Source organism: Lepeophtheirus salmonis, chromosome 5 (genome assembly GCF_016086655.4).
Source record: "Lepeophtheirus salmonis chromosome 5, UVic_Lsal_1.4, whole genome shotgun sequence".
Classification (NCBI taxonomy): Eukaryota; Metazoa; Arthropoda; class Copepoda; order Siphonostomatoida; family Caligidae; genus Lepeophtheirus; species Lepeophtheirus salmonis.
In genome coordinates, this window is record NC_052135.2 from 24,528,675 (window position 1) to 24,540,851 (window position 12,177).

The following is a 12,177-nucleotide window of genomic DNA, read 5'->3' on the forward strand; positions in this document are numbered from 1 at the left end:
TTTTCTGTATATCAAGGGCACTCGAGGATTCAAATTGAACAAAAAGTTTTTATGGTAGAATACTGTGAGGATTTAGGCTTCTCTCAATAACCAAGGATAATGAAATTAATGGAAAATATTACTTACTCTATAATAAAACACTGGACAATAATAACACACGTGTATTGGTATAAAGTTCTAAATTTCGATATAAATAATAATAAAAAAGAACAGAAAAAATCCTCCTTCCTTTTTGGAGTGAAACAACTGTGAAAATAATCAAGGTTGTCCAATGGCGATTATACGACAAATATACAAAAAACTCAAATTCCAACAAATACTAAGTATAGTTGACTCTAGGAGGAATAGATTCAGGAGTTTCAGAACTCCCTCTATTTCTCACTGGATTTTTATTTGATTATTCTTGTGGTATATCGAATTAATTAGTTCTCAAATGAGTATACAACGATTCCAAATAAGATATTGAGCGGCTGAGCTATGATTATCCATCTTAATTGCCCCATGTTTATAGATTTCAAATGTGTCAGTTTCTCTACGATGAGATCTTTACAATTTAAAGTAGCATAATCTATTGTTTTGGTCTTTTCTGGAGCATAAACTTTTCTACTCGATCATCCAAAGAGTAGAATTAGAGAAACCGAACTTTCTGTAATTCGCTTCAAATTGAGTCAAACAAACTTTCTCAGTATCCGCAGAGCCTGAAAATTACTAAAAGCATGAACCACAGAGTTAAATACACAGTCTTTATAGGTAGAATTGAAATAAATTAATCCAGAGGATATTTGAAGTTGTGCCGTGAACTACACCTGTAAGAAATTTCAAAATTCCACTTCGCCAAGACTCCAATTCCCTCTGGGAATTCCTCTTGATACAAGTAGAAATAATATTAGTAGAAAAAAATAGAACCTGAAGGACACCTTATATCTTCAAAAATCCCATCCCTAGGGATGACGCGTTACAAAATATGAATGTAGCGTATTTTAAATATTTTAAACTTATCCGAAATAAAATTGATATTTTTTAAAAAGACTAATAGCATAACTTTAATATAATATGTCTCTGTCATCTCATGGAAATATCCCAAATTAATAAATATAAATAACATACGATAAAAAAGTGAACGAGCGTGAACAAATTCGACGTAGTAGAAAACAAAACAAAAAATCTTCAAATTAAAACCTTCTGTCACAGTCTGGGACCATACAAAGCCCCGCATGAAATATATGGCAAAAATAAAAAGGGTTTTTCGAAATCTACTTAGCTTTTTTTTCATTTAAAAAATGGATGACTTCTTCAAAAAAATATATTTTTATTTATCTAACACCCTCTATTAAATTGTTATTTTTTGAGATATTTGAATTTTTTTAAACTTAAAATGAACTATAGGACATGGTCAACTTTTATATAAATGCTGAATTTACCAATTATTCTTCATTTTTCCGAGAATTTTTTTTCTTTTTTTTTTTAGTGATTTGAACTTCAAATAACATACTAACATATTTGAATCAAAAAAATTGTCTAGAAGATAAGTACATTTTTTATTTTATGCAAAAAATTGCAAAAAATCATAAATTTGCAAAGTTTGCAAAAATAGGAGTACAAATCATTTGAGTTTTAAAGAGAAACCCTTTCATACCACTATTTTTTTCGATTCAGTTTTGCATATTTTGCAATACCAAAAATTGACGTTTGAAGTAAGAAAAAAAAAGAGGAAATATTCGACAATAGGAAAAAAAAAAGTTAGCCAACACATACAGGAAACTTTTTTTATACTTACGAATTTTTCCAATGATCACTGTGAAGATAGTTTTCATTTTTGCCGTCTCTGTTTTTTAGAACATGTTTCTCCAGACCTTGGCAAAATATTTTCGGAAAAAATCGATCTAGAATGTACTCCTTTTTATGGTCTACACCTTTTTTTTATGTACTATATGCTTATACCTGCTAGTTTTTGCGTCTATCGACGCACAACTTTGGAAAAAAGTACATATATTGGTAGGTTAATTTAAATTTTGCCGTATCGAGTCATAGCAGCTTCAATTTATGGAGCCAAAAATATGACATCATTGACACCTAATAACTCCGGTACTACTACTTGTAAGCAATAATACAATTCCCATTTGATACATCAATATTCTTAACCAGCTTGGGTTAAGCAAACTTCCTTCTCGTGTGAACACGAAACTTTTTGAATCCGAATAAAAGAAATGCAGCATCATTTTGAAAACGTTACTTTACTATTAATAAATAGTATTTCTAGACATCTATATAATGATTATAAAATATTTTTTATGTTCTTTGAAATTTTCTGTGTACAATCATGGCTTTAAAAAAAATTATTTCATGTACATTGAGAAAATACTCTAACCTCCTTTTTTTAGTATTACTTCACACCACTTTTTGTTTGAAAACCTCGAGTCAACACATTTTTGAGAAATATTATATAAATCCATTGATTTTCTTCTACTTAATATAATCGGATTAGTAATGTGATTAAAAATTGTTGTAACACAATGTTCAACTTTCGTCCTTCTATATGAGAGATGAGACTACAAACTTTTGGAATATCTGTGTCTATTAGTTTATTATTGGATTTTAATGTCAATATCTTAATGATATTGACATAAAGATATATTCAAGTAATATATTTTTATCATATAACTACTAATAGGTAAAATATATTTATTTAAGTTTTTCTCAATAAAGTAAAATTTTGAAACTATTACTTTTTTGAATTTTTATTCTCTGAATATATATTTCTGTCTTCTTAACCCTAGTAATGGATTTGCAGAAAATCTTGAAATACCAGTCTTTTTTTTCGAAATTTCGGGACACATCATTGGTGGCATCATAAAAGCAACATCTTGCATGGGGAAAAAATATACATCTACGACCATCTGTCTCTACAAACTAAGAGACTTACTATATTTTAAAGTTTTAGCTCCCTCAAGCACATTATATAAAAAATATAATGTAGAATATTTTATCGAGATAAGGGAAACCGGGTATAAAATATGAGGTGATCCACACGGCGCCGGAAGCTTTGGAAGGCCCGGGCAACTTCGTGCAGATCCAGCATTGCCATTGCAATAGTTTCGATTTAGTACATTTAATTTACAATAACTGGATAGATGGAATGGCCTAAAGAAGAAATACCACCTTCCAAAAAGAGACTGCGCCAGCCCAAATGCTAATATAGTACAGTATATCATGGCCACAAAATGTCCTCACTTTTGGAGCACATTTTTTTGGTCACCTTATCCAGTGCGATTTGCATCTTTGGGGGAGGGTCGAGCATGAGGACTGTGCCAAGTATCATTCGTCTGTGGAGACCCTGAATAAGTTCATTACCCCTGCAATGACAATGCTGGATCTGCATGAGATTGTCAGGGCCTGCTCAAGGTTCAGGCGCCGTTTGACCGAGATTATCAAGAGAGGCGGATTCAGTGATAGCATAAGTATTTCTTCTCTTCTCCTCGGACGCTTTTGTATCCTTACCAAAATTATCAACCTTAGGCCTATAACTTATGTATTAGTTTAGTGTCTACGCACTCAACCCGCTTGACCCCTTAATATAAATATACATTTTTTATTTACTTGATTATGTCTACCTTATCTTACTTTTATCTTATTTTACATATGCACTTTCAGTGTTTGAATCTCCACAAGGATGTTGCCTTTATATATAATATACACCTCTTTTGTTAAATCTCAATCTAGCCCCATTCTTTTTTCCCAACGTTCTTATCTTCCTGGTCCCTGGCCTGGCTACGAGTTTAGTAACGAACACCACAATTAGAATTAAACAATGAATTGTCAATGTTTTCTTCATCAGCACTGCCTGCTTCGTCTAAAATGGTATAAATTTGGTTACTAATAGTGCTGCTAAAAAGGTTAAAATATCTTATTTTTTTATTTTTTTTTCATTTATGAACAACTCTATATTCAATAATAAAGTATTTATAAAAAAACATTTGTATGTATATATATTATTTGCTAATTTGCCTACTAATAAAGAGTACTTTAATATGATACATGTCTCATCCTGAACAAATCTTAAAATATAATAAAAAAAATGAAAAAAATACCTTTCAAACCCAGAGGGACAGCAGTGTTCCGTTGATGCAAAAGGGCTAACAGCCTTGTTTATCTATTCGAATCTCTAGTTCAACTGCAAAATTGGAAAATTGTCAACCTTGCATATCTTATAGCAGTTATACTAGGTTTTTAATTCAAATTGTGAAAATAATTCCTCTCCATCTACCCATACTCTATCCAGTTAGAAACAGGAAAAGGGTAAAAATAACATTGTTTAGAATTTTTTTAAACCTATATGAAGTATGAACTGATTATAGTGCTCCATAATGTATATCGTAAATATATTTAGATCTAAAAAATAAGATTGTACTCATTTAAAGGAATTATTGCCACCGTGTGCATATAACATCAAAGTTGTATACAGGTAGCACTTTACAAAGTGTTCCCTGTAGTAAATCATATCAATATTTTTTTGTAATAAATCCATCTATCTATCATTCTTCTATTGTGACAATCAATTTTAATTATTTCAAGTGCAATTTGCTATGCCTCCAAAGAATAATTTGTTCGTATAAATTGACGATAATTTGTGGAAGAATACAATTGTAATGTTCACTCAATGTTGAAACAAATAATAATTGCTTGTTTTTGTGTTGAAGAACCAAAATTTCGGATTATAAATGTATTTTTTTATGTTTTTGGAAGTAAAACCAATCTGGTGCATATAGTCTCAATGCAAGGGTAATGCAGTCTTGAAATTTTGAATGGTAATGTATGATCTATTAAAGGGAATGGAACACAGTAATTTTATTATTGGTATAGGGATGGAGGAGGTGTCCGAATTGACTAAGGAGAACTCACCATTAATATACCGAAAAATATATATACATACATATTATATAATCTTATGCCCCTCCCCCGGTGACAATGTAATTCTCACAGTTATTTATGTAAGTATTTGAAAGTAATTTTAATAAAGGATTTATTTGTAAAGTTGTAGTTTCCAAATAACCTGATTTCCCTAAACTCAAAGTCAAGGTTACTTTTTACTGAAATGATACTATAATTATATCCCCTAACTTTATCATATTTTTCATGGAAACGTGAGAGAGCGTTTTCATTATCTATGAGTTGAAGTGTTCGTACATGCATACACACATTTATGAGCTTATTATTCAACTCCTACCCAAAATCATATATTTACGTAAATGTATTCATAGTTATACAGAAATACATATATACAAATATTATATATTTTACTTTTATCAAATTAATAAAAAAAATCGATAATCTCAGACACAAGGACCAATGCAATACTCTTATTTTGTGATAGTATATTTATTTGCTCATCGCATCCCAGGAAGTGATTCTATAAGAAGAAAGTCACGCTGTACTGTCCCAACATTTTCCAATGGTAAAGTATCCGTTAGCACCAAAACTGGGATTATTTCATTCAAATGTCGAAAGAAATATAGACTCCTTGGTAAGGTATTTAAAGAATTTTACATATAATTTCCTAATATTTTTATGTAATAAAGGAAACAAGGAATCTCTTTGTGAGAATGGTAAAATATGGAATGAAGTTCCCTTCTGTGCTAGAGCTGGTTGCTCAACACAAATAAGTTCTCATTATGGTCTCTTAGTGAATAATGAGCAAGGCTTACGAATGAGTTTTACTTGCGCAAAAACAAGTCATGAACTCGTTGGACATCGTATTTTAGCATGTAATGGAGAACATTGGAATGGTACAATTCCATTTTGTCGAAGACAATCCTTTAATCTCTCTCCTGAATGTACTCCCAACTCATGTCTAGATTGGGTAGTATCTGGATTTGAAATTGGAAATGATACGCCAACATCAGGAACAGGGCCTCTAATTAGAGAGTCGAATCCATTTTATTATCTAGAGTCTTCAAGTAGGAAAATTGCTTTTATGGAATCAGAAGAGATGGAAACAGATAAGGTGGCATGTGTGAAATTGGAATATTTGATGAGAGGAGCTACTATTGGTTTTATAAAAATAACTCAAGGTTAAATCATAATAATAATCATATTAGGACATAATATTAAATATGTATTCATTACTGTTGAAATGTGTCCAGTCGCCATGGTTAGATAAAAGCGCCTTATAGGTGATTATAAAAATTGTAAGGGCCATGGCGCCTGTGATATTTTACAGATGTCTATGGGTTATGACTAAGGACGTAAAAATTATACAAATCCTCGTTAGTATACATTTAAAAAAAGTATATGTTGGTAGCTTGCAAGTTATTTGAAAAAAACAACAACAACAAAAAAACATATTAGCGATCAAGGAGAACTATATTTTTGTATAGTGATCACTGTAAGCAAATATATCGTCTATCAAAGTTGCCAAAATATATTATTCTCTCTGATTTAAACTTCCGAGGATTTACACTATTTTCACATTTCTAGTTATGACGGACCTATAACTATAGGAGGTATCTGATGATTCTACAATCAAATTTAAAAAAAAGATAGCTTGTGTTAACAAAGGTATTATTTTGAAGATACAAATATGTAATGTATTTCGAAAATTACTGTTCTAAATTAATACTAGAGAAGGGAAAATGAGCGCATTCGGCGTGTAAAAATTAACTACACCTTTTAACTTTTACAATCTACTAGCAGGATTGACAAGCACATAATTTTTTTTATCAAAGTGACATTTTATTTATTTTGTTTGATTTTTTTTTATTTCAATACAAAATTTGGAAACTTTTTAGCAAAAATTTGTCATTTTTTATATGTGCCACATTTTTTTGTTCAAAATAAAAAACAACAATAGTTTTACCTTTCTTTCACATTCATTCTGCAAATGTATTTTGAACTGTAACATGTTTTTTGAAGGGGGGGGGGGGATCTTATGTTCAACATTTTTATAAAAAGTTTAACTACAACAACTGTCTTTTTCGTAAAATACTAGAAGTCTGTCGAAAAAATGTGCCAGGGAGAGTACATACTCATGTATAATGTGTGGAGCCTCCACTTTTTACGTTAAAATCCAGGGTCTTGGACAAATGGCTCAAAGCTCCGCTTAAAACTGGCACTGGCTCCAAGTTTTTTGCGTAAAATTACGTATATATATTTATTCGTCTCTTTTTATTTTTCTACAGAGTGTACCAATGTAATGCACAGTTGTTTACGGGAAATACCCATAAATAAATAACACTGTTATCATTTACACTCTATTTATGTATATAATAAGTTCTAATGTAACTCATTATAAGATAAGAGAGAATTTTTTGTGTTTTTTAAATAAAAAAGTTGAATGACATCATGTTATCAATTGATTCAGAAATTTAAATTTTGAGGAAGAGGGATTTTCCTGAAAATAATATGTACATATATTTGTGAGGAGTTAACATTAAAACAATTTTCAACAAAAACCAAAGAAAGGAGAAAATCCCAATTTATTTTTTACTAGATACAAATATAAAGACCAATAATTCATTGCCATATATGTGAAAAATTATAGGATTTGTATTACAATATTAAGTGACTTTTATTGGACCTAATATGGCTTTTCAAATAAAATATATTGACTATTTATTCTTTTATTGTAACATTCAATTTTGGCAACAATACGTCAACAATAGTTTACGTCACACCCAAAGGGTAATAGGAATAATTTGTTGATAGAAATTGACGATAATTCGTGGAATAAAATAAATGTAATCCAGACTTAATTTTGAGAAAACTCATTGTACCTTGCTTTTGTATTGACAGACCATATTCGCTCAAAATTTTAATTTATTAACTTTTTTTTTGTAGTTTATGAAGATTTGAAGCCTGATATGCTTATAAAAATAAATGATGAACAAGGGAATAGTTGGAAAAAAATCACAGTTCTGACAAAGAATCCCGTACGAGAAGGCGTTCCATTTTATTTCAGAATATCAGCTGTACGAGGAGAGGGTTATTTGAGTGACATTGCCATTCGAAAGATAATAAGTATAGACATTCATATTTCTCAAAATTATAATAACCAAAATACTATTTATTTTACAATTATATATAATATTAGTATTGAGAAGTAATGAGGACTGCTCAAAGGATGAAGACGATCCTATACGTGACCCAATACGCCAGATATCTCCTACATCTTGCTTTGATAGATGTCATTCAAACATTTCGACTTTTGAAACTATGTGGACAGAGGGTATATGCTCCTGTAATTTTCCAAACTGTGAGAAATTTTCCAGTTGCTGTTTGGATATATATGAAGAATGTCACGTCAAGGCTCATTCAAGGTAAGGTTATTACCTTTTCTTTTTCGTTTATATTTGTCACAAATATCTAGACTTTGTATTTTGCTCATTATTTTAATATATATAGCCTAAAGGCTCCAAAATTATTCGCTGGAAATTAATTCAGAGTAGGTTCCATGACCGGCGAATCATAGAGAAGGAGATATACCTAGAGTTGTTTAAAATATGACATGCCAGTAGGCTAAAAAAAGAAACCATAACAATTTGATGAATACTTTGGAGAAAAAAAGCTTAGAGTCATCATATTTTAATAAATCAGTTGCAAGTAGCTGTGAGAGGAAGGAAATAAACACAAATTTCACTCCGTATAAGATAACATAGGAAGGAATTACTTCAATTATATTTTGAGTCCAACAAGGACTTACACTTATAATTTACACTTTTATAATTAAAGCAACGATATCTCGCAATAAAAAAAATATAGGCTGTATTTCGTCGTCTGCTGTTGATGTTTCTACTTCTTTTTTCCTAATTAGTGTTCTGAATGTTGATTGGTTGAATTAAGCTTCCTTTTTCCTTTTAAGCTTTGAAATTTTCCTAACAGTTATAATGATTCTATAGTTGGGAAGAATCGGCTATCTGACAACTGATTTTGCCCTTTTTATGTTTCTTTTTGGATGAAAGGGAGTTCAATACAATAAAAATAACGATGCATTAGATGTTCTCTCTTCAAGAATAAATAAATTATGATATTATCACTTGAAAATAAAAAAATCTTCCAAGTGTTCTAATTCATATTTTAAAATACTCTAAATATAATTATAATATGTATATTGACTTCAATTACCTGGGTCAGATATATTAATTGTAGTAATACAGTGTTTATTTATGTCTAATCTTTGCAACCTAGTTGTATTATGTATTACTCTAATAAAAAAGAAGCTGCTATTATATAATTCCCAATTCAATTCTCCTTTGATGCTAAAATTAATTTTTGTATGATGTTGGTACATATGAAAATAAAGTATGTTGATATTATCAACCATTTGCAGTGTTATTTTGTTTTACTATTGAAAAAAATGTGGGTAAAAAATCAAATTAAGGAAAATAGTCAAGAACACATCTTTTGAAATATTGTTTATTCGCCCAAAGGATATATTTTTAGGATATGCCTAAATTTTGAAGAATAATTAATCTTCCAACAGTTTTTATTTTTCTTAAATGGATTTTGTCTTTTCATTTTTTTCAATATTAAATAATGACATATCCTTGAAAACGTTGTAGAAATTTGTACAAATATATTACAAATAGATATATTTTTAATTGAATTTAGAATGAGAGAAAAATCTCGTATATGAAGTTGTGTAATGATTGTTGAATTCACAATCTATAGACACGCTAGCAAATGGGTTTAGCAAGTAATTAATAATTAACTTATCCATCAGTTTTCTCATTATTCGATATCTTTAATTACGAAAATGAATTATTTGTTTATTTGGAATTTCTTCAATATTTTTAACGTATATAATGTCTTATTTTATTTAATTTCTAGCTCATCTTCATCCAATTCTCAAAAAGCATCTCATGACCATGATTTTTACACTTCATTGGGTATTACCCTTAGTCTTTTGGTCCTTGCTATAGTAATAGTCAGTTTTTTTGTTTATAAAATAAAATCAAGTTCAGACTATGTTAGCAATCTGTTCTCATCCCCTCATCTATCAGAAAACGCAGATCTACAATCGATAGTAAATAATCGGTTAGAACAATATGACGAAGAAATTATTGAATATAACCTAGTATCTTCTGCTACAGTCTTGGATGAAACTGATCCTCCATCAAGCCTTGAAAATCCTTTTGGGCCCATTTCTTCGTCAAAGAACTCCAATTTATCTTTAATTTAGATGTTATTTAAATTTATAAAAAGTCCATATATTATTCAATAAAATTGACGGTTTTTTTTTTTTTTGTAAAATCTTAGTATTTAATTTAACCCTCTGTTACTTCTTCGGGATCTTTATCACCCCCAGATGCTGAAATACCTTTGTCATATCTTGTGTATATCAAATTTTTGCTCTAACTTCTATTTAAATTTTGTAATTTGTATTTATCATATCCTTCCTGTATCAAATTTTTTAAGGATGATTCTTCATGAGTTATTTACAAATTTTTGAGGTTTCAAATAATATTTTTTATACCCTCTAATTATATATCTACTCCAACAATTAATATGAACAAGGAAGATGGAAGTTTCTATCCTATTCTGTATAAAGAATGTTTTGTTTGATAGTACTATCTGAATTCTGAATTAATATATTCTTTAATTACTTACAAAATTAAATATACTTTTGTGCAACTACTATTTACAGGTGTAAAATGAAATGATAAAAATGTTTTCAATTTGGTCTCTGATGTTTATATAGTAGTTTGTGTGTAAGTATTACAACTGCAAAGAGCAAAAAAAGTTATTATAACATTAAAATATCCATATTAATGTTTGATTAATTTATGCATTCCAAAAAAGTATTCAAGATAAGATTAAATAATCTAGTATTAATTGGTAATAAATTGATTTTTTGTACAATATTTCGGTGCAAACCACCATTTCAGACTAAAGACTGAAATTTTATAGTCTTCTAATCGTAGATCAATTTTTTCGGCAACAATCTATAGACCGAGTTCCTCTTCATATCTTGATTTATGAGTTATACAAATATAATTTATGCATCACATTTAACTTTTTTTTTCACAATTTTAAAACTCAGCTGACGTCATCCAAAATTCATCTATAGAATTGGTTTGGATCGAATTTTTAAGTTAAACAGATCTTCAACGATTTTTTCTCTGAGACCGGGCCTGACTGAACTTCTTTAATCCATTGCTGCCCGATGTACTTTGATGAACGTAAAAAAATACGTTGTTTAGTGTTTGTCAAATATGCAAAGTAACCGACCCGGTTCAAAAGAGAACTTATTATATATGTATGACATGTTAAATAGTTGTTCATACCCCGTGCTTTGAAGACTACCCAACAAAATCCACGTATATTTTGTAACATTAATAAAATTAAACATTAAAAAAATTATTTATGAAGATGAGTATTACTTATTTAACGATAAATATTAGAAAGTCACAGTATAAAAATATCCTTGATATGACCATGCGTTCCCCAAAGTACATGCTCATATGTGGGGGTTGAAATCAATTAAAAATCTTGAATAATCTTATTCGAGTTCAAAAGAATGTCATTAAAATAATATTTATAATCTCAAATAATTTTTAAGTGTGTTGGGAAGTAATGGTTTAAAGGACAGAATTAGTTCGGTTCACTAAAATTCATAACAGTATCTTAATTACGTATTAGGATTTTTATACCGAACCCCAACCCTAATGTATCCTTATACAGTAAGGATGACTTTTGAATTTTTCTAATTAAATAAGTAGATACTAGTAATTGGACTTTGGAATTGATAAAAACTGATTAATTTAATATTCGTGATATCAAATAAAAATCTATCTTGAATTAAGTAATGCATCTAAGTTAGAGTTGAGTAAAGGAGGAAGATGTGTAAAAAACAACTAAGTATAGTGATTAGAAAAGAAAGAAAAGGTTGACGGATGTGCTCCTTAATACGGAGGTGAGGGGGGGGGAGAAAAAAAAGATTGAAGCACTCCTTCTTTTGTAACATACCTACAACACTAATAATATTAAATCCTCTTTAAAGCAGTTATTTATTTTCTTCTTCAAAATTCATTAACAAGGTGCTGATATTAACAAATGTTCTCATTTCAGTAATACTATAAGTCTTGCTCGATTAATTTATATCTATTAAATATGATTTAATATTTTCACTAATGCTATTTTAAATGAAGACGGTTCTACGCTTTGTAACGTAAAATCATTTGC

The 12,177-nt window shown here is 29.5% G+C and overlaps 1 protein-coding gene across 1 annotated transcript; it reads left to right on the forward strand.

Moving 5' to 3' along the window:
- The first annotated feature begins 5,157 nt into the window (after nucleotides 1-5,157).
- On the forward strand, nucleotides 5,158-10,611 carry LOC121118574 (uncharacterized). The gene is made up of 5 exons (XM_040713153.2): nucleotides 5,158-5,521; nucleotides 5,577-6,068; nucleotides 7,834-8,013; nucleotides 8,087-8,312; nucleotides 9,823-10,611. Exons 1-5 carry the CDS (start codon nucleotides 5,347-5,349, stop codon nucleotides 10,172-10,174), a joined length of 1,425 nt encoding a protein of 474 aa, XP_040569087.1. The 5' UTR covers nucleotides 5,158-5,346; the 3' UTR covers nucleotides 10,175-10,611.
- Nucleotides 10,612-12,177: the final 1,566 nt, after the last annotated feature.

Excerpts from the sequence above, each read along its gene's own strand:
- LOC121118574 (XM_040713153.2), top strand. The coding sequence starts at position 5,347 with ATGCAATACTCTTATTTTGTGATAGTATATTTATTTGCTCATCGCATC. Across the intron at positions 6,069-7,833 it reads TTTTATAAAAATAACTCAAG|TTTATGAAGATTTGAAGCCT; the intron begins GTTAAATCATAA and ends TTTTTTTTGTAG. Across the intron at positions 8,014-8,086 it reads TGCCATTCGAAAGATAATAA|TATTGAGAAGTAATGAGGAC; the intron begins GTATAGACATTC and ends ATATAATATTAG.